Here is a 23,018-nt window from a genome sequence, read left to right as displayed (position 1 = left end):
CTTCACAAGGAAACAGATCTGGCCCAGAGTGAAGAAAAGGCACAGGCAAAGTTATTTTTTTGTTTGTTTTTGTTTTTGTTTTTTTGTAAGATTATATGGCAAACTCTATGTTCCTTCACTACAAGCACAGATATGCTGTGTAGCCTTTTCCAGTAGTTTTTGAAGAAAGATGGCAGGTCCCATCACTGTCACAGTGGTGATCATCTGTTTAGTTAAACATCACCTGGATCAGGGAGATAAATGTCACCAGGTCTAAATTGCCTGTATCTCCAGTTGTGAGTTATGAGGTAGAAGACACAGAAACATTTGTGAACTTTCTGATCAAAAAGTGAGGTCCAGGGACACTCATTTTATTAGATCTCAAGATTGTAGTGTATGAATCAACTGTTTTCAAGAGTTTCCCATACTGTTTTCCAGATTCCAGTTCCAAAACCTAGCTTCTTTCCTTAGATATCCTGAGAGCCTCCATTTGTAAGTAAGATGGATAGGCAATCAAGAGTCATTTCTATAACAGCTACAGTTTAGTTGAAAAAAAAAAAAAAACCACCACCTCTACTATAAATGAAGGGGATGCCTTCAGGTTAACACAGAAAATTCAGTGGCTTTCTTGTTTTCAGCATGAACAAACACAATGTCTCCTGGCTCACCAGCCCCTTGCTTGCAATCGCTGTGTGTGCTGCTATCAGCTGTTTTGCTTGCTCTGACAGTCAAAGTTGAGCCACTTTGCACCCAGGCAAAGCTACCTAGAGGCAGCTTGAAGAACAGGCCCTGTTTTCCTTAGCTGTGGTGAACATGCTGAACATTTCATCAGGAACATTATCTTAAAATGCCAGATGTGGTTTACATATTTGGCTTTGTTATATTCATCCTTCAGCCCTTCACTGAATCCTTTCCTCATCTTTTTTATTTTGATTTGTTTTCTGTCTTGTACCTTGTCCATACCTACCGGCAACCTTCTCTTTCAGTTATCTTTAAATAGCTCTGACAAATAGCCAAATCCCATGTATGGTAGCTACTAAAACAATACATAAAGTGTAAGCACAAGTTCAAAAATTTTCTCTATTTAAATGACAGGATTGAAAGTTCTGGGCAAAAGATAAATAGCAATGCAGCCCAACTTACTGATCATTCCCATTTTCTGGAGTGCCTAGAAGAGAAGACAGTTATTAAATATGAGATCAGGGCTGCTTTCTGCTAAAACTCCTTCTAGAACCAGTTTTAATCTTACTGGCTACCCACAGACATTCCCTCAGGCACAGTTAACTTTCCCCCTGACAAGGAGCAATGCTTGTTAAATAAACTACCAAGAACTTGGCTCTGGTTTGATTTTTACCATATAGCATCACATTACTTTGAGAATGTACCATCTTGGATTGTCTATCACATGGACACTAGAAACTTCCATATATATGATATCTGTGAGAAACTTCTTTACAAAGTATCAGTTGCCTTTTTCAACCAGAGAACAGACTTTTCTCTTCTTTATGCATTGCTCTTTTTTGGGAGACAAATCATAGCCCATTGATCCAGCCTCCCTAGAATGGCCTCCAAAGTGCCACTGAGGCAGCTAGCTGCTTTCCAAGTTTAGAAACCCCTTGGGTTCACTGTGAGGATGGTTCCTACTGTAGGGTCATGGCCTTCCTGAAGCAAATGTTAAGCTGTTTCACTCCATTGTTTTGCTCCTGATTATATCCCATTCCACTTGGCTCCTGTGGCAGTTTCTCTTCATACTAACCTAGCTCATCGCTGGGATAGGCCTTTTGAGCATATCTCTTCTGCCTTTGAGTGTTATTATTTTCATAAAAATCTTGAATAACTGCTTCTATTTCTTTTGCCCAACCCAAGACATCCAACTAGAACTCTAACTACCTAAGATTAACTCATCATACCCCGATGTAGCTCACTAATGATGTCTAACCATGTCTTTCCCCATCAGCAGGGTCTAGCAGTATGTTTTTATTACCATAAGTGCCAAATGCAGTATTACCTGTGATGTTCATAGTCCCCTTCAGAGTGAGCTGGTATTTGATTGCCTGTTTTAGCATTTTACTTAGATTATGGTAACAGTGGGTTAATTAGCAGATAGATGCCAACCGAGAAACTTTCTGCATATGTACCATGCTTATGTTAAAAGCTCAATCTATGGCAAACATTATTCAGGTAAGCTTAATTTCCAACTTCTGATTCACGTTGTCTTCCAGAGAGCGGAATGGGCTTATTAATTTTCTGAATGTAATGAAGTCTCCCCCATGTACTTAAAGAGTAATTAACTGCAGGTGTTTAATGGTGCTAATTTAAAGATAACAATGTTGGAAACTCTGTGTGGAAACAAAGCTAACAGTAACCAAATAGATCTGGCTGATTACATAATTTCCACACTTGGCTTTAGAGCACCATGCATCTCCACAATAACTCTTCAGAGTGGTAAGGATTTATTCATTTAAAGTCAGCTTTAATAGAAAATGTCACTCTTAACCTCATGCATTTTCAAAGTTTTCCAGTTAAACAATTCTTTTTCAGTACACAGTATTTTTATAAGTAGATTTAACATATTAGTTTTTATCCATCTCATAGACTCAACACCCACAGGCTTCAACTGTGATACTGTAATGGCTATATTCCCATAGAAATAAGATTGGTGGCTTAAAACCGGGTGCCGGGAGGGTCTGGTTTATGCAAGTACTATTTCCTCTTTGGAAATGGGATAAGAAAGTAACTTTCAGACATTATGAGATTTATTTCCTCACTCCTACAGCAAAGCACATTGTTTTCTTTTTCTTTTGTTTTTTTTTCTTCTTCTTTTCCACCCAGAACTCAAATGAATGCCACTGTTTTGGTCTGCTAACTTCTCCTTTTGCTGTCATGATCTGCTCCAACTGTCTGTGAGATGCACAGTCAGTGGCTGGCCTAACCCACCGTCATTAGTGTCCTGGGGTAAGAAAGTAACTGTGCAGTTTATAAGCCATATAAAAATAAGCACCTTTTACCTTCTTAATAGTTTAAGAGGCTTAGATAGAATTTTGTTAGTGAAATAGTTAAGATGAAAATAAAGGGAAGATCTATTTCACTGGCCATTTAAAAATTTTAACTCAACAAGCAGAGAATGAAAGTCTACTGCCAAATATCAGGCATAATGCAAGGTGAGCTGTATACGGTTTATGGTAGGACAATTGCAGCTGGGCTCACAGGCAATGCAGACACAGAGAAAAGTAAAAACCTATAATACCATGAAGCTGTTAACCAGTTTTGTAGAGCAAAAATTAATGGTATAATCTGTTCTGCTTAATAAAGTGGTATGTTACCAAAAGGTAGAATAGATTATTGTTGGTGGTATCCTTTAGGGTAAGTTGTAAGTGTGTTCTAGAAGCCAAGTGGTGGGTAGGCTTGATGTTCCAGGAAAATGGTAATTATGGATAAATGTATGAAAACCTGAACATCATAGCACATGCAGGGCAGAGGACTGGAACTCCTAATGAACTGGAGTCCATGTGGTAGAGGGAATAGCTGAGCTAAGTGAGCCAAGGGAAGTACAGGCAGAGCACCAACTCAACAGACAGCACCACCCTTGGACTAGGAGAACAACTAAATATAGAAGGAAGGAATATGAATAACATAGAGGGTTTTGTTTAGAATAATTCATTAACACCAGCTCATTAGTTGAGACAACTGTACTGTTCTACACTAAGATGATAATGATGACAGAGAATTGAGGATGACAATGGTGGACTCTAGATGAGGAATATGAGGGACTGTATCATCCTTATAACTCATCTACTCTAAAATATTAGTCTACTCTACAATAGGTTTATTTAAAGAAAGGATAAACTGCATAACACCACCTCAGAAGATATCTATTTTGGAAAGAAGTTGAGGCTCCAAGAAGGGACATAGGTCCCAGAGTGTGATTCTTAAGATTATGGACTTCTGAAGTAAATTTCCACACTCCTCTGCTTATTCTCTGCCCCAGGCCACACATCCTATTGCATACTGTCTTTGGAGCATACATCTGTGACTGTCCTCACAGTTGAGGCTATTTCATTAGCAAGAAATGATCTATATTTACTCTAAATAGATCTGAATCATCACTCCTTACTTTGAATAGCATGCAGAGAATTTCCGCACCTCTTCCCCCTGTTCTTTGTGATCGGGTGACATGGTATTGTCACCAAAACTCTTCTCCCTTTGACAGTTTTAAATTCAAGGTTGCACTAAGCGAACCCCCATTCTACTTCTGGGAAAACAATATGAAACAAAACAAAAGGTCATTACTTACCTGGGTCTCTCTTCCAGCACATTCGATATAAACCCACCAGAGTAAATACCAAGAGTGTTATAACAATCAGCGCAATAACCACGGGCAAAATAATACCTGAAATTATTGGAGACATTGTCAGCTGGAGTGATGCTAATTCCATACAAATAGACCACAATGGACAAAACATGCACGCTTCCTTCTTTAAACAACATTCTATCAAAACACTATTATATTCCAGGCAATAATTAATCTGATTTACAGATTTGCTCTGCTTGTCATTTCTGACATATCCACTTGATGTCACTCTTGTAGCCTTTCTTAAACTTCCAAACCTCAAGGAGATGGCTTCCCATCTTCCTGGAGGCTGGGGGCATAAGGAGAGAGACTAGAGGCAACAGTTCTCTAGATTAGAGTTAAAACTGCACTCAATCATTATATGTTTTTGTATTTTATTATTAAGTTACTTAAAAATGCAGCTGACTTGAGTGGTTCTAAACTTAAGGCTGAAACTTGTATCTTTGCAACATGTTACCTTAAAACTAGAAAATATGTAGAAGAACCTAAGTAGATTGATTGGATAGCAATTTAGAACGTCTAATAACATAGCTCCAATAGGTAGGTATGCACACTTGGGCATGTGTTTTCAAAGGGTGTGTTGCTGTTGTAAATCAGAGGAAGGCTTCCCTGTTTGGGTTAACAAGAGGGTTTTTGAGTTTTCAGTGAGTCATTTCAGGGGTAAAGTTTAGTGATTAAAGCAAATTTGCAGTGAGAGGCAGAGTTAGGTATTCTGTCTCCTCACTTCTATGCTTCTTGCCTATTTATCAAGGGGCAATAATATTTTAATTCATCAGTAGGGTAGCTTACATTCCACTATCAGGAGGCAATGTTAAAGCACACTTTAAAATAGATCTTGAATTGATGTTATTTCCTCCTCAAAATGGAAATACCATGAATCAATATGTCAATTCCTTCTGTGATACCTTTTTAATGAAACGGTTTTACTGAAACCAAAGATAATCATTTATAATTCCAGCTTCAAATACATTCATCTTACTGTTAATTGCTTAGGGAACAGCTGAACTGTTACTTATTTTTTCAGACTTAACACACCTCTAAGGTCTTATATTGCTTATATATGTTCAAGTTAAAATAAAATTAACTGCCATCTATATTATAAAATTTCATCAAGGTGAAAAAAATAATTGTTTTTTATAATTTAATAACTTTAAGAATGTTCAATTGACAAATGAAGATGGATATGTTGATGTGGCATGATGATTTGGATAAAATGTATTAGTATTGTGATTTGTAGCTGAATACAGTTACACCAAGTCATTATTTGTCATTTTTGGTAATTGCTTACCACTAGGACAAGAGTGAAAAAGAAAAACAAAAAGAAAAGAAAGGAAGAAAATGGCCATGGTGTAGTAATTCCAATCAGATGTATGGGGGATTTTTAACCCCGCCCTTTCATTGTTCTTATTTGCATATTCTGCAAGTCTATTTCCATGAATGGAGATTTATATGTTACTCACTGGAGTAAGAGGGGGTGGTTGATGGAGTGGCTGTGATCTTCCCATCTTCAGTGTCTGTTATTTTGAGAGAGAAAACAAAAAAGCCACCTTTGATAAATATGTTAATCCATATAACCTTCCCTCTACTCCCATTTAAGGAAATACCCATGATTTATAGTTATGATGTTACAAATGCAAGATTTTCCCTCACCATGCAAGAGCTTTGTTTTGAAAATCAAAATGGATAGTGTTCATTTCATAAAGAACAGTAAAATAGAATAAGTTTCTCTTCAGGTACATGAAAAATCATACCTTGCAGCTGTGAGATGGTTTTTGCAGTTGTTAGTGATGCTGAGGGTAACACGGTGGTTTTAGGCAAGGCATCTGGCAGTTGAGTGGCAACTATAGGAAAAATCACAAACCCAGACTCAGTTTATAGTATTAAGTCTTCATATTGGATTTCTTTGTAGATTTAAACAGTCTGCATTTTTAAAGATCTGGAAAAACACTTTGTTTTATATAATAGAATGTATAAAACAGTATTGCTGAACTTGACTTCCATGTATTTCTTCTGGAGAAATGATTGACTTTGACATCACATAAACTGGATATCAGTATCATGTTGTCCAGAGCAGAACTGGCCAAGAAAATCTGAGCAAGTCTCATATTCTAGTCCATAGTGCACAGAACTCAAATCAGGAGGTTCTTGCAAGATGTACATCTATGATAAACACTAATCATTTTTCAGATATTTTTAACTTTGGGAAACTGTGTTTTGTCCATTACATATGCTTAAAATAGATGTAAATGCAGAAAACTTCAGGTTTTATGGTATTTCACAGTGGATGAAGAAAAAAAGATCCCTATGAAGGCTTTGATGAGAAGTGGGGGAGAACCAATGGAGACTCTTTGATTTCCCTCTGTGAAGCTCTGTAGCCATAAGAACATCTTCCATGGAATAATGGCTGTTTGATTCGTTCTTCTCCATTGACCATAACCTTTTTTCCTTTGAGGGAAATGTCTGCCATATTCAATCAGAGGACTAACCAGATTATTAAGATGAATAAAAATTATGAAAATTTTAAAATGTAAGACAACATAGCTTAATATATGTAACATAATACATGGCATATCAATAAAAGAAAGAAAATACAAACACTGAATGCTTTATAATTTTGTCACACTTATCATGAAATGAAATGTAATTTAGAATTTTGGAAAATGAATTGTCTCTCGTGGTAGAAAGTTCTCTTTTCTATCATAGCTGCTGGCTCATATTTCCACAAAACTCCCAGTGTGCAAAAGGTGTAATGCTCACCATACCTCCCACGTAGCTCCTGCTTCAGCCTGTATGCACTAGAGCAAGGCTGCCCATGTCCCTACACTGAGACATTCATTCTGCTTAAGACTTGTTAGGAGTTCTGAGGCCCTGTATAATTACACCCGTGAGACTGATATTTCTAGGGCTGCCATGGCTGCTCTTTCCTCCTTTGCCACCCACAGCACAGCACACACTGTATGCTCTGTGGGGGAAGAATCATGTGGAGAGTCTACACTGTGCTTGCCAGGCAAGAGATCTGTGGGAGGGAGCTAGATACATGCCCATAAGAACAAAGAGAAATGTCAGCCTAGTGCACAAAGCAGGCAAAAAAAGGAATATTAAGTGAAAGAGTGGGAGCTAGCTGGAAGCTTGGTACTGTTAGTTGTGATTTTCAGTGTCAAGGACTGCATGGGGATGAATAGTCTTTTGGGTGTTTTGGAAGAGGATAAGATGGTTGACTGAATAACCAATGGTCTTGGGATTTACCAACAGCTAGTTTCCAAGACTCCATATCCCACCTCATTTCTTCCTCATGTTCAGGCCAAGAGTTGCTTTAGGAGTGATTATTTCTGATTCAAATGACACCACACCAAGCTTTCTGAGTTAAAAGGTGTTGATCACCCAGGGCCAGTAGTTACTGTTATGTTAACCCTTAACCATGGGTTAACCACGACCCGGAAGATTGCCATGTTAACCCTTCTTACACGAATGATCAGCGCTGCTTAAACAGAAACTTCCAAGTTTCTACTTTTGTTTTCCTTTTAACGGTAATTTTTACTTAAGAAATCTTTTCTGAATTCAACACACACACACACACACACACACACACACACACACACACACACGCACGCACACACACACGCACGCATACACACCTGTGTGTTTACCTGTATTTGGAGTTTGCATTCCTTTTATTTTTCTGCTTAATTAAAAGTACTTGTTATGGTGTGTATTAGTGCCCCACAATTTGAGAAACCCTATCTTTAGCATGATCATATGACTGAATGGTACTTAGACAAAGCTTGTGAGCCTAACGTTTATTCTCTCTGTGACTATAACAGAGGGATTCATAGTGTGGTCTGATGACCTTCATTCATTGTGTTGAAAACCTGCTACCACAAATTTCTACCACAGTACCAATGTCAGAGAAGGGTCGGGTGAAGGAAATGCAGTAGTTAAGAACATGATTCTGAAAGCTAGTGCCACAGCTAAACTCTGACTGTAAAACTCCCTTCCTGAAGAGGCTTGTCACATTACTTAACCTCTTTTTGTCTGATTTTCTTATATGTAAAAGGGGTTAAAATAGTTTTACATCGTATTGTTGCTGTAAAGATTAAGAAAGAATAAATTTAAATTGTCTAGGAGAATAATTAGCCCCAGTATGGTTATTTTAAATTATATAATATCATGTAGTATATGCTGTATGATATTGCTATAATGTATGATTATGCCTGTTAGAAAGCTGAACTTTCCAACTAAAGAGAGTTCATCTAATTTCCTTAAAAATTCAGAATTTAGCTGTGTGAAATTGAGCTTTCAGACATTTCCATGTTTTTCGGTATTTCTTTTCTCCAGTCAGGAGTGGAAGAAGCTGGAAAACATGTCACTCTTAGATCACACAGTTTGCATATGTGTCCTGATTTTGGTGACTGCAATGGTTATTGAATTCTAGAGGCATTGTGCTACGATTTAAATGCAATTTACACACTTCAGGTCAACACTCAGAGCAAGCTATGTGAAGCAAGTTCTCTTCGAGCCAAGCCTATTCTGCTGAAATGTCTTCACAGTTTGCTCATAGTTTCTGGCAGTGGTACTTTTTGCTGTTTTAGACAAGGGTTCACTATGTAGTCTTGGCTGTCTTGGACTCGTTATGTAGAGTAGGCTGGCTTCAAACTCACTGAGATCTGCTTGCCTCTGCCTCCAGAGTGCTGAGATCAAAGTCATGTGTCACTACATACATGTAACTTGCTATGTCACTGGGAACTTTACTAACAGGGGACTTTACTGGTGTTCTAAGGAATCAGACTTGACTAGAGAATGGTCTTCAAAGGACTGAAGTTATGGAAGTGTAGGTGGCTGAGGTTCCCCACTTGTCTGAATTCCACCTTGTGCTGGCCTGAGGCTGTACTGCCCCAAGGCTCATCAAAGCCAAGTGTCAGCCTGGCAGGGACAATCATGCCCACTGTTTCTTGAGAGTTGTGAATGCCTCCCAAGATGCTTTTGGGCTAGAGGATTCCTTGATGATCTTTCTCAAACTTCCTAAACATGAATGTCAAACTAGAAGGCTTCCACTCAACTGTCCTCTCCTGCCCTCTCTCCACATCAGATTCCTCTTACTATCTAATAGCTTCTCCGACTTACTTTCAGGTATTATCTCCATTGTTTTTTCCCCCTTTAGTTATTGTTATATTTATACCTGTGTATAAATATATAAATAAAATCTGCTAAGTCCATTTAGTGTTGCTTATGTGTTTTTAGTGTTGACCGCTTGGTATTAGATAACAAATTAAGAATCTTGTCCCTGGGGAAAACTGATTCCCCCTTCCGAGCATCTGTTAACTTCCTGTAGCTCTTTAATCTAAGGATGGAGCTGTGTGAGATCCTCCTCATCCATGCTGACATGTTACATTGTTTCTTTTTGTATTCATTCAATAATAACCACAAATAGAGGCCCACTCTGTACCTAACAGTAAATACTGAAGGAAGGACAGCACAGTGTGAGATACAGCTGAGGGATTCCAAACTGATCCAGATGAAACCAGGGTTGAAGAACAAACATAAGAGTATTCCAAGGGTCATGATGAGTGAGCCTGTGCCACCTCTTATGAAATCTTATGAATAAGCTACTCTTCACAGCAAAGGAAAGATTTGAGAAGCTTTAGTAATGATGTATCCTGTGGGTGAATAAATCAGAATCAGGAAATAAGAACCAAGGCAAACTTACACAAGTACAGATACTCACGTTGGCCACAAGGATGGGTGTCAAACATCCTGACACCCAGGGAAAGGAGAGAGTCTATGCTGGACTTCCATTATCGGAAATAAAATGGCTTTTTATAAAAATCAACTAGAACATACATCATTCAGATAGTGAATGCTATGCACGCAGAGGAGGATATGATGATAGGATCATTGAATGTTCTTACAGCGTTAAGAACTTAGATTCTTGTCACATGATTTCTTTCTTTTTCGTAGCTTTTATGTGCATATACCCATGATGGAACTCTCTTTCCAGTTAATAGACAGAACACCAGAGGAGAGTTTTTCTGCCTTTGAGGGGTTGAGATTGAGTTTGCATCTCCTCAGAGCTTACATTACTGAACTGGGATAACTCCTACAGCAATGTCAGTTTATCTCAAATATCCATCCTTTTGCTTTGAGCCATCAAGGTAATTAACCTGAGACATAACATACTCTTACCTGTAAATAAATGTGAACTGAGATATATTTAGTTTAGATAACTCTATAGAAGTTGATATTGAGGGAGGAGGATTTCCCCTTTCTTATCCAGTTTAAATAGTTATTAAATTTCAGAAACTTATGCATGAGATCCAAGAAAAAACAAAGCAGGATACTAGTACTTCCATAAGTCTCAGGTTATTTTATCCCTGAGAAAGTATATTTAATCTTGTGCTTTAAGAATGAGAGATAGGGGCTGGAGAGATGGCTCAGAGGTTAAGAACACTGGCTGTTCTTCCAAGGGTCCTGAGTTCAATTCCCAGCACCCACATGGTGGCTCACAACCATCTGTAATGAGATCTGGCACCCTCTTCTGGCCTGCTGGGATACATACAAACAGAACACTGTATACATAATAAATAAATAAATCTTAAAAAAAAAAAAGAATGAGAGATAGTGTGGCTCAGGCAGATGAGGCAAACATGTCTGAGAGTAAGTGAGAGAAAGTGTAAGTTAAATACACTCAAAAACTATCTCTATTTCCCTTCTATTCTTCCGTAGGATTTTTAAGTAAGATTTTTAAACAGATTTTTAAGTAAGACTATTCTATTTGCTTATATGTAATTACCCATAAGGTTAATAAAATTTGTTCTTTGAATTCTGAAAGGTTTAAAATGTTCTCTCTGCTATTATCAATATATCTATAAAAATATTTAAAAAGGATTTTACTTCAAATTTGTATGGGGCACTATATATCAGATATTATTCTAAACAGTTTAAAAGGAGTAACTGTTTCAATTATTATTGAGTTATTGCTCACATTTTTTTCAAAGCAGAAACTGAAGCCCAGAGAGATTAAACATCCTCCCAAGATCATACTGTAAGTAGGCTATAGAGCAAATATTTCAATGAAAGCTCTCAAGTCAGTTAATTGTTTTGATATTATAAAACCCTGAGCTACAGACTCTAGACAGCTTCTGATAGGTATATTCCTAGCATGAGTGAGTCCTCACTGAGTAGAAATGTCAGCATTCTGTCACTGAAAGATAGAGAACTCAATGGACTATACTCTGCACAGAGTTGATGCATGCCTCACTTTCTACAGCTTCCTGGAGGTGGAGAGCACAGTGAACATGGCCCTTCCTCCTTTCTAATGATTTGGAGGGTTGGTCATATATTGTCTGTTCTTGCTTCTGCTTTTCTACCAAGCTTAATGTCCACATGTAATCATAGTTCTAAAACACAAGTTTGAAGAAGAGGGGTACCAAGAGATCTTTATAAATTGTGCTGGCCATTACAGGAGAACTGACATACCATTGTAATGGTTATCCATATGTACCTCCAGGGGGCCCAGACATTGGTCCAAGTCTTACTATGGGATGTTTTTGGTTGAGGTTAATACTTGAGTTGATAAACAAAATGAAGAAGGTTGCTTTCCCCAGTGTGTAATCATTTGAAGACCCGAGTAGAATAAAGAGGAAAATCCCTCTGCCTCATAGCCTTGAGTAGGAACATTGACTTTTCCTGCTTTAGAAACACCAGTCTTTTTTGTATCTTCTAAAATATGCTCATTTTAAATTTTGTATTTGTTTATATATGAAGTGTGCATGTGCATGTTTGTGAGTATGAGTATGAGTATGAGTGTATGGCATATATGAAGGTCAGAAGACAATCTTCAGTGGAGATCCTCAACTTCCATCTTGTTAGGGACACTATTGGACATTAATTCAGAGTAAAAGTCAGGTGGTCAGAAATGAGAACTTCTTAGGTTTTAACTGTTATTTACAACATCCTTTTGGATGTCAGGACCAGATTTTGTGTAAAAGTAGGTGAAGAGACTGTACTTCTTTGAGAGGACACACTGACCAATACAGCCTGTAGTGGTATTGTGTTCCCCAAAATATTGTGCACCCTAATAAACTTATCTAGGGTCAGAGACAGAACAGCCACTAGATACAAAGGCTAGAAAATGGTGGCACTCACACCTTTGATCCTAGCGTCCCAGAGGCAGAAATCCACCTGTTCAAAGATACAGCCAAGCATGGTTTTAAAGCACTCACGCCTTTAATCCCAGAAAGTGAGCCTTTAATCCCAGGGAGTGATGGTAGAAAGGAAAGATATATAAGGCATGAAGACCAGAAGCTAGCAGCATTTGGCTGGTTAAGCTTTCAGGCTTTCGAGCAGCAGTTCAGCTGAGATTCATTCTGGATGAGGACTCAGAAGTATCCAGTCTGAGGAAACAGGATCAGCTGAGGAACTAGCAAGGTGAGGTTGGCTGTGGCTTGTTCTGCTTCTCTGACCTTCCAGCATTCACCCCAATAACTGGCCTCAGGTTTGATTTTATTAATAAGACTCTTTAAGATTCATGCTACAACAGCCAGAACTGGGTAAAGACATTTGTAGGCATGTTTTTTTCCCCAGGACTGGCTCTGCTTACCCCACCAGAGTTCTCAGGCTTATCCTTGGTATTCCTACTTTCAGCTTTTAAACTTGATGCCTCCTAACATTTAATTGTCCTGTATTGTTTTCTATTTCTCCCTGCTTTCAAGCTCGCATATGTGTGTGCATATAGAAACACCTAGGTGGTCGCATTCTTCGGGTATTTGATGAATACTCAGAGAAGAGAAAATGAACTTACCTGGCACTTCTGGTGTTTTGATTGAATTCTGATTCTCAGCTTTCAAGGGAAAAATAAAAACACTAAAATTAAATGTTGAATGTAATATCTGGTTTAACAGTTGTTTAAAAGGTAAATTTTATAGACATCAGCTTATTTTAGATACATTTGTCCCTCAAGTTATAGAATCATGGAGCTTTATGATTCCAGGAAACCTCAGAACAAGAATCAATTAACTTTTTGGTCTCTTCCCTTTTCTTAATTTTTAAACAACAGTTTCCTCATGGTATCATCATAGGTACTTGTAACTTCCTCTTTTTGTTTTCAAGACAGTGATTCTCTGTGTAGCCTTGGCTGTCCTAGAACTAGCTCTGTTGACCAGACTGGCCTTGAACTCACAGAGATCCACCAGCCTTGTAACTTCTACCTGGCTTGTAACTTCCTCTTCAAGGCTTAGTATGCTATGAAGTGTCTGCTGCAACTTCTCAGCTCTGGTTTTTAGTGTGAACTCTGTCATACATACACAAGACCTAAAGAAAGCACATAATGAACTCAGCCATACACAATACCTAAAGAACACATATAAGGAACTCAGCCACATGCAATTCCTAAAGAAAGCATATAATTCTATTTTTATAAAACTTTATTTAGAAAAATAGGCAGGGGGCATATTTTGCTTCTCTGGCTTGATCCCAGTTATTTTTACATACTCTTACAAATGAAATACCTAAACATAACACAGTGAACCACAGGTATTCCCATTACTATGCGGAAGGGGCTAACCTGTGCTATCGTCCTGTTAAGTCCTGATGCATCTTATCATCTGGGGAAGATGCAAGAATCAGAGAGCTCCTAATAACATTTACAAACTATTTGTGTCCCGTGTATATTCAATTCAACTGCCAACATTAGCATCTCAAACTCAACACATCCCTTGAATGGTGTTCTCCAACCTACCTCTTCCCCCACCTTCTTGGATCAGTGCAAGTGACCATCGTCTCCCAGTTGCTTAAGGCCAGAAAGCAGTAGCCCTTCTGAAAACCCTTTTCTGTGTGCCTTGATATATCCTGAAGCTCTAGAGTAAAAGTTTATTCATGTAGCTCCCAAGAGCGCCTAGGAAAATCTCTTAAAAGTTAATCTTGACTCACCAGCCCTTGCCTGTTTCTTAGTGTGGCTGGCCAGTCTTCATGGACTATCAGGAACCTTACCTCACTGTTCAGTCCTCTGACCCATTAGCTCCCTCTTTATGCTCCACATTGTACCTGGTGTTGGCAGACCAAAGGTTCAAAGATACAGAATTCTTCCAGACCTGGGCTTCTTTTGTTTTTCCCCGCGCCTCAGGGTTCTCTCAAGCCACCTTACTGAACTGTTTCTGCACCCCCTTTCACACCAGCCTGTTTCCTGACTTGATTTGCTCCACTGAAATTTTATTACTATAGTAACATTTACTTTCTGCTTGAAAAATGGCTTATTGGTGGCTGGATTGTGTTTCCCTGAGGATAGATTTTCTGTCTTACATAGATCTGTGATTCTAGTACCTATCCCTAGAATATGCCATAGTATGTCTCTGGTATATGGAAAAGGATGGTGAGTTTTAAATTTGATGTTTATAAAAGATATTATTCCCATTTTGTAGAACTGCAAATATTAGCTGAGAGAAATCAAATTACTGTCTTAAAGGTGGAATCACAATGACAATTCAGGACTTCAATTCCAAACACATCTACTAAAAGAGACAGTTTTTCTCTTCCTAAATATTCTAAGTATAAAGCTTATATAATTAATTCCTGCTTTGATAACTAATTAAAACACTTTTGAAAGTGGCATAATGCTGCATTTGGGAGATGCAGTTAAAATATTTATTAGCAGCTAGGATTAGAATACAAAGAAAATCAAAACCCTTTCTTCCTTTTATTAATATCAGGTCACAACCTTTCCTGATGATAGACTTGTATGGGAATGAACAATTTTAAGCTTGAATCAGACAAAACCTTCTGGCTCTCTTTTATTTGCATTTCTTTTAGCCTCCAAAATGCATAATAATTTTATGTGAATGTAAAATAGATAAAAACTGTTTGTAACCGTGTCCTGAAACTTTGCTGGAGTGTAAAGAAACACATGAATTCTGAATAGTCCGAGGTCAAAGTCCATACATATATCTGTACATGGAGGAATAAAGTACTGAGGACAAAATTCTGCAATTTTCAATACTTAATCAAGAATAGAATATGACTGGACATAATGGAACAAGCCCATAAATCCATCACTTTGAAAGCTGAGGCAAGAGGATCACAAGTTTGAGATTAGACTGAGCTTCGTAATGAGACTGTCTCTCAATAAATCAGGAATTTGGGTATAGCTCAGTGGAAGAGTGCTTGCCTAGCATGCCCAGTGCCTGGATCTGACCTCCAGTACTTTCAGGAAAAACAAAAGAAAACAAAAAGGAATGCATGCTTCCTTCTTGAAATAGAGGAAATAGTTTGAAGACAACAAACTGTTTTTAAATGAATCCAACATTTAACCTAGACTCAGTTTAGAGGATACAAAAATCTCAGTAAAAATGAATTCCATGGCATATGGCTAAGTGTGAGTATCTCTGGTCTTTATTTATAACTGTAAGGACACATATGTGCTGTCAGAAGGCCACAGTCGGATTGTAGAGGAAACGAAGGAAATCAAACTACAAATGCATATGGGAGGCTTTTGCTAATATTCTCAGTTGGATGATCAGTAAAAGACAGAACTGTTGAAGTCTGTTGTTGAGTTTGATCCTGCAATATGAAACTGTGGTCTTAAAAACTGCAAATATATTTCCAAAGCTAAACTTAAACATTATCATTGAAATCAGAAAGCTTTACCAGCAATACAATAAATAACTTTGCTTATTCCACAGCAGAGACTGTGTTTACAGATAACACACTATAGTGGTACATAAAATGTGATGTTAAATGCAGGAGCAAGAATATATAGAGCTTTTTTAATATATGATTATCTACTTCTACTGGAAAATAAGCTATGAGCAATTTCCATTGTATTACTCTGTCATCTGACACTAAGGCAGTGGACATGGACGTGAGATTGTTTTTGGTTTGTCTAAACTAGGGCATGTGACTAAGACTATTATTCTGCAGATTCCCCTCCTTGCAAAAGGGGAAAGTTATGGTTAAACCCTTGACTGGATGTCACAGGTAAATGACTCGGTTCATAAAGTAGCATTGACAGAGCTGGCAATCAGACAAATTAATGATTTCTAAATTGTAGGATGATAGATGACAGCATTGAATGTGATAGATTCTCTATGATGGTTTGAAGGGAACATCCAATGAGGATGTTATTTCCTTTCCATTTAATGACCATGGGGGATACTATGAGGTTTCAATTTGTATATGTGTGTGCGTGTGTGTGTGTGTGTGTGTGTGTGTGTGTGTGTGTGTGTGTCCCAGTATGTGAAGGTATGCTTGTCCACGTATGAGTCTGTGGAGTTCAGAGGTTGATGTTGAGTGTCTTTGTCAATTGCTCTCCACTTTAGGTTTTGAGTCAGGTGTAGTGTGATTCTAATTGGTCTTAATAATAAAAACCCAGAGTCAGATATCAGGGTGGAAGCTGAAAGATCAGAGAAGCAGAGCCCCCAGCCACTAGGAAGACTACTTACCTCTAGGAATCCTCAGACTGAAAGGGGCTGAGCTCCTGTCTCCACCCTCCTTATCACTTCCTCTCTCCACCCAGCCATATTGCTTCCTGATTCTTCCTCCTAAATGCTGGAATTAAAGGCATGTACCTCCCAAATACTGGGATCAAAGGCATGAGATCCCAAGTGCTGGGATTAAAGGTGTGTGCCACCAGTCCCCGGCCTCTAATAGCTAGCTTTGCACTCTGATTTCCAGGCAAGTTTTATTTGTTAGAGCACAAACAAAAAATCACCACAGTCAGGGCTTCTCACTGGTTGACCTGGACTTCACCAATGGCTACATAGACCACGCAGCAGGCACAGGGAGCCACCTGTCTTTGCCTCCCAGCCCTAAGTTAGAGGTATATACAACCAGGCCTAATATTATAGGGTGGTGCTGGGGATCTGACCTCAGGTATTCATGCTTACACAGCAGACATTTTACTTACTGAGCAATATCCACACGCCAGATTTTATCTTATAACAATTCTCTAGATCAGTGCTTCTCAACCTTCCTAATGCTACAACTGGTTCTTTAATACAGTTCCTCATGTTATGGTGACCTCCAACCATAAAATTTTTGTTGCTAATTCATAACTATAATTTTGCTACTGTTATGAATTGTAATGTAAATATTTTTGGAGATAGAGGTTTTTCAAATGGGTCATGACTCAGAGATTGAGAACCAGTGCTCTGATGAGCAACCTAAGGCTCAGAGGAGTTCCATAGCTGACCCAAAGCCATAACACAAATGGATGTTTGTATTTAATTTTCTTTTTATTAACTAAACCCTTTGAATTAAGAATCATTACTTATAACCACTAACCCAACATTCTCTGGGCATGATCAGAGACACCTTTGTCTTAAGGCAGGTGTGGTGCCTTACAGAACAAAGGCCTGGGTGTAGCTCATTCACAAGGTCAGATAGTAGACCTACAAAATGTCTACTCAGTTACTGTGAAATGAACTCTTTTTGTATAGCAGTAAACTCCACATTAAACCATGAACAATTCTGTGATAAGGAAGTTTATTTGCTAATATCTTTATTGTATATAAACACTACCATTATAAAACAGAAATGTATAACAATTATAGTATAAATTATTAATGATAACATTTATATACAATAAATAGATTAGCAATTAAATTTCCTTATTGCGTAATTATTTGCAATGAACCACCAATCCATAAACTTATTCCGTATTCTTTCCTCAGCCATATCAGACTTCATTCAAGGGAGAAGGAATAATGACCTTCCTTTCTTGACGATTTCTGGGCATGTCTTTCCAATCTGGTTAAAAACACCAAATTTGCATTTCCTACCAAAATATCTCTTGATATTGTGATATGAAGTTATGATCTACACTTGAACCTTTGCTCAATTGAGTTACAATTTTTTAAAAAAAATCTCAAAAATGTCCCCTAATGTTTTCAGTAAGTTTCCAACTGTGTGCTCAGCTGTATTCTCAGCTATGCTTGACCCACAGGCCATGTGTTAGACTTGCCCAGTGCTGCCTACCTTCCCGTCTTCCATCTCTCTTTCCTATTTGTTTGCAGAAACTAACAAAATGTACCCACATGGAAGCTTACCTCTGCTGTGACAAACCACCCAAGTGAGACAAACATGAAGGCAGGCAGGCATGTTTGCCTCACGGTTCTGGAGGTGCCAGTCCACAGTTACTAGGCTGTGTTGCTTTGGGCTTTGGTGAGGCAGCGTGTCATGGTGGAACATAATGGAGCAAGCTGGCAGAGGCCATTTCAGCAAAGCCATCCATAAATGTAACACACCATCCTGAGGCCAGAGCCTGCATGAGCCAATCACCACCCAAAAGTCCAGCCTCTGCATACTGCCTCGTGAGGACCACGCTTTCAAGGGACACATGTGGAACCCAAACCACAATAGCACAAGAAATGAAAAGAGAATCAAAGAGAATGTCATATTTTCAACACCTTAGTCCCAAACTGGAGACTCAGGGTGAGAAGATTAATAAATCTACATGTAATGCCTGTGCAGTTCAGGTGCTGGCCCACAAGAATCACTGTTATTGGTATTTCTTTTGAACCACATGTCAGTGGCCAAGACTATATAGAGATGGTGAATGTGTGGCAACAGAGCTAGGTGCACTGAGAGCTAACACAGGTCCCCGGTCTGAGGTGGGTTTCATGGTGACATCCCTCCAAAAGCTTTGTGGATATAGAATCTGTGACCTGATTTGGAAAAGGGATCTATGCAAATACAATTTAGCGAAGATATTGATATGAGATTCCTGTAGATTAGGGTAGGCTTTAGATCCCATAACAAATGTCTTGACAAGAGTGAAAGCATAGACTGGATAGGAGAGCATGATAAGGAACTGATGTATAGACACAAAGGCAAAAGGTGGTGTGATGGTACAGAGCATACGTGATATACCACAAGCAAGTTATCTAAGAACAGCCAGCAGTCACCAGAAAGGAAGTGAGAACACATGCCAGGCCTTTAGATGGAACCCTGATGCAAACTTGATTATAGAATTTCTGATACTAGACTTGGGAGGCGATAAATCCCTGTGGCATAAGCTTCTTCCATTTTATGTCCCTGTTTTGACTGAGACATTTTTATACAGCTTGCATGTACATAGCTATATATAATAGACATAAAATCATTTATTGTTAATAAATCAAAATAAAGTAGTTTTACCTATTCCTCTAGTATACATATAATTTTACCATTTATTAAATATGAAGGCATATTTATACTATTGAGATGGGTGTGCTTGTTTATTTTTACATAAAGAGTTAAGCCCTTGGTACTGCAAGACAAAGAATATCTTCAATAGTCTCCAGTTGACGATGCCTTGGTTTGGTAACTGTCAGGTATAAGTATGTAGTACAAAATGGCAGAATTATGCACAGGGCAAATTCAGAAATTGCTTAAATTCTGTCCTAATCTCAAGCCAAAATTCATTCAACAATGTTAAAAATTAACTAGTCAGCAACTCAAAGAGGGACTTTAGAAATCAAACATTGTGACACAATACAAGCTAAAGATATAGTAGTTTGATATTTGTATGCTAAGAAATGTTGGAAGACTTTTCCCCGTAAGTAGATCATTATGATTCTGTAAGAACTTTGTAAGTACAGTATAAACATTGCTATGACAGTTCCAGCAAACTATCAGGGTTTCTAATGGTTCATCATACCCAAGGTACTTCAAGGAATTACAAAATGCTTCACCAGAACTAAGAATAAAAGCTTTCTTCAGTGGAATATGAAGACTAGAAGGTGCTTCTAAGCCTCATGAATGAAGGAAACCCAAAATTCCCCACCTTCATTCAACTGACTCAGGAACCACAGATGGTTCACACACAGGTGCTGCCATGGTAGATGGGTTTATTCTCCAGAGGGAAGGGGTGGTAACCTACTGAGACCACTGCAATTCATCTAGACTTTGTGCAGTACTTATTACATGGCATCCATTAGTTGCCCAATAGCTAGTAAAGTATTTTCATTTGTATAGTATAGGACATTTAGTGTCACCATGCATGTGTTAAAACCTCTCTGAACATAAATTAATTAATAGTAGTTTTTCAAAGTTAGTATATCCATTCATTCATATTTTCTGGTTTCTATACTGATGGACTGTTTTTTTAGATAATTTTTCAGTTTTGTTTTATTGAAAATGGCTTGCAGTTTTCATCAAGCTTCTTCAGAACTAAATATTATAAATTTCCACACTCTGAATAATAAACTCATTTTTTTACCCCTAACACACACTTTCTGTTTTCAAATAGAATGGATAAAATTTCAAGTTTCCAGCTTTATTTTACAACACAACAAAAAAATCCTTCGTTGGTTGAGGAATGGCCATCTAAAATCTGGACAATTATAAATGGAAAGTAATTCATGTTTTGTGGGACTATTAAAGGGCATGTGCTCTTTAGGGAATCTTTGCTTTACTGAGAGATGTGTTCACACTATCCCTCTAATTAGCAAGAGCCTTAGATTCACATCTATCATGGAGCTTCCATAAAATTCTTGTCTAAGCAATCCATCATCAAAGATGTCAAAGTTTAGATTTTTTTTTATAAAGTACTGGTGAAATGATCAGTGTGCTGTTCTGGTTTGAACTGAAAAGACACTATTTAAACCCAACAAGTTATTTACTCTAAAATCATTTTCATCTGATGTTAACACAGCCCTTGCAATCCTGGGATGTCTTTCTTCATTTTTAAACTACCAGTCAATTAATATTTAAAGTTTATTTTAAAATTCTGCATGTAGCTGGGATATATTTTGTTTCAATTAAAAACCTTTACTTTTATAACAGAAATGTTTAAGCCATTTTATTTCATGCACTATAATTTCTGTCATCATTGTATTTGATTTAAAGCTGAAGATCCCAACATTTTAAACTTCCTGTCTATTCTTTTCCCTCTTTTATTGCCTTCTTTTGGACTGAGCATTTAATTAAAAGATCATTATTTTTAATTATGTATATATATGTGAATCTGTGTGTGGGTATGTGCACATGGGTGCAGGTGTTACAAGAAACCAGAGGAGGGCACCAGATACACCTGAAGCTGGAGTTAGAGTTATGAGCTTCCTGATGTGAGTGCTGGGAATGGAACTTGGGTCCCTGGTACACAGACCTGAGCCATCTCTCCAGCCCCTGTATTAAGCTTTCTTTTAGGATTACAATTTTTCCATTATTGATCTTGCAACAGTATAGTGACCTCTCTCATCTCAAAACCTATGCTATTGTTTACATGTATTTATATTGTTATATATATTCTTTAAACACATTTTAAGCCTCAGATGCACTTGCTGGGTTTTAGTCCAACAATCAGTTCTCTGTTGAAAGGATAAAATGAGGTGGAAGTTTTTGTACCGACTTGTGACTTTATCACTCCCAGCACTCTTTTCCTTATTTAGATCTAAATTTCCGTCTGGTGGTATTTGTCTCTTGCTGAATGCTTTTACTCATCATGAAATTTCCAAGCTCTGCATGTCTGTAAATGTCCCCACAGAACACTAGGGTGACAGTTTCCCCTCCAGTAGGGAAGATGTTCTTCATTGTTTTCTGGCAGGCATTGTTCCTGAAGAAGCTCTGCTGTCATTTCCCATCTTCCTTTATTCAATGTGTCATTTTTTTCCAACAACTTATTTCAAAATTTTCTCTTTATCTTTGGTGTGGTTTCTTTATTGTTTTTTTTTTCTATTTTGGACTCATCATGCTTCCTGAATCCACTGTTCTATAGTTTTTAAATCATATTTGGGAAATATTTTTCTCTCCACCTTTCTCACTCTTCCTTCCAGGAGTTCAACTATTTGCGCTTGGGTCACTGGGGCCCTTAACTTTTTAAATTACTGTTTGTTTCCTAGACTTTCTTTGTAGCTTTTCTCTTTTTTGTTTTCTCCCTAGCTCCTGTTGCTGCATCATGTTTAAAACCACAATTTTATATTTTATTGACCTATTTTATTGTTGTTTAGCTCATGAGTTTCATACTTGTTTTTATTATTTTATGCCTTCTACTTTCTTTCGGCTTATTATTCCTTTTTGGCTTATCTTCTTGAGATTGGTTGTTTAACGAGCAAATCTGAATCACTGTTTTCTTCCCATGCATTTTGGAGTTACAGGTTTTACTGCAGTCCTGGCTTAAATGCAATACTGGATAACTTTTTAATAAATGTTGACTTTTTTGCCCCATGCCATGATATATTATAGTAAAGAGCCCTCGTCCGTAAGAAAATAATTTGCTTTCTGTAGTTGAGATGTGGTGTTCCTTGTGTATCCATCAGATTCATTTCTTTCAATAGTATTTATAGGCTTGAACATCAGACGTCAACATTGCTATCATAAGAAGTTTATTAGAAAGAACTTGAAAATAAGAAAAACATGCAGTGAAATTTAACAGATCCAAAGTCTATATATCTCAATAAGCAGTTGAGAATAGTTAGAGCTCTTTAGATTAGATTTATTCCTTTATATTTTGTTATTTTGACATATGACAAATTATTTTGTTTTCTTAATTTCCTGTAGGGAGTCATTTCTTATCTGTGCACAAAATCATAGTTGTAGTTTTATTTGTTGATTTTGTGGCCTTTCTATCTGCTAAACTCATTTATTATTACCCTAGTTTCTGTTTGGTCTGTTCTTTTTGTGGGCTGTTTAGGATTGTTTAGTGTGTAGACCCCATCCTCTCGAATTGAAGCTGGTTTTCCTCTTCTTTCCTATTTGCGCATCCTTCTTTCTTTCCCTGTCT

At 37.7% G+C, this 23,018-nt stretch overlaps 1 protein-coding gene and 1 long non-coding RNA gene across 4 annotated transcripts in view; one reads left to right on the top strand and one right to left on the bottom strand.

Annotated features, from left to right (window-relative positions):
• The window catches only part of LOC128105745 (uncharacterized), a 187,420-nt gene that overhangs the window by 54,942 nt on the left and 109,460 nt on the right, over positions 1–23,018 (top strand). For 2 of the 3 annotated variants that reach the window (XR_008216478.1, XR_008216477.1), the window contains exon 4: positions 2,812–2,934. The exons of the other annotated variant lie outside the window; for it this stretch is intronic. This is a non-coding gene — a long non-coding RNA (uncharacterized LOC128105745). The remainder of the gene's footprint in view (positions 1–2,811; positions 2,935–23,018) is intronic. 3 annotated transcript variants of the gene reach the window in all.
• The window catches only part of Emcn (endomucin), a 95,936-nt gene that overhangs the window by 10,935 nt on the left and 61,983 nt on the right, over positions 1–23,018 (bottom strand). The window contains exons 5-9 of the mRNA XM_052731046.1: positions 13,128–13,166; positions 6,082–6,171; positions 5,791–5,844; positions 4,274–4,369; positions 1,123–1,147 (exon numbers count right to left, since the gene is read on the bottom strand). Of these exons, the coding sequence (XP_052587006.1) occupies positions 1,123–1,147; positions 4,274–4,369; positions 5,791–5,844; positions 6,082–6,171; positions 13,128–13,166 (304 nt within the window). The remainder of the gene's footprint in view (positions 1–1,122; positions 1,148–4,273; positions 4,370–5,790; positions 5,845–6,081; positions 6,172–13,127; positions 13,167–23,018) is intronic.

The sequence above is a fragment of the Peromyscus californicus genome, unplaced genomic scaffold (assembly GCF_007827085.1).
Source record: "Peromyscus californicus insignis strain IS unplaced genomic scaffold, ASM782708v3 Scaffold_9__1_contigs__length_137607984, whole genome shotgun sequence".
Lineage (NCBI taxonomy): Eukaryota > Metazoa > Chordata > Mammalia > Rodentia > Cricetidae > Peromyscus > Peromyscus californicus.
Note: the sequence above shows the minus strand (reverse complement) of the source record. Positions and strands in the feature narration are given on the sequence as shown.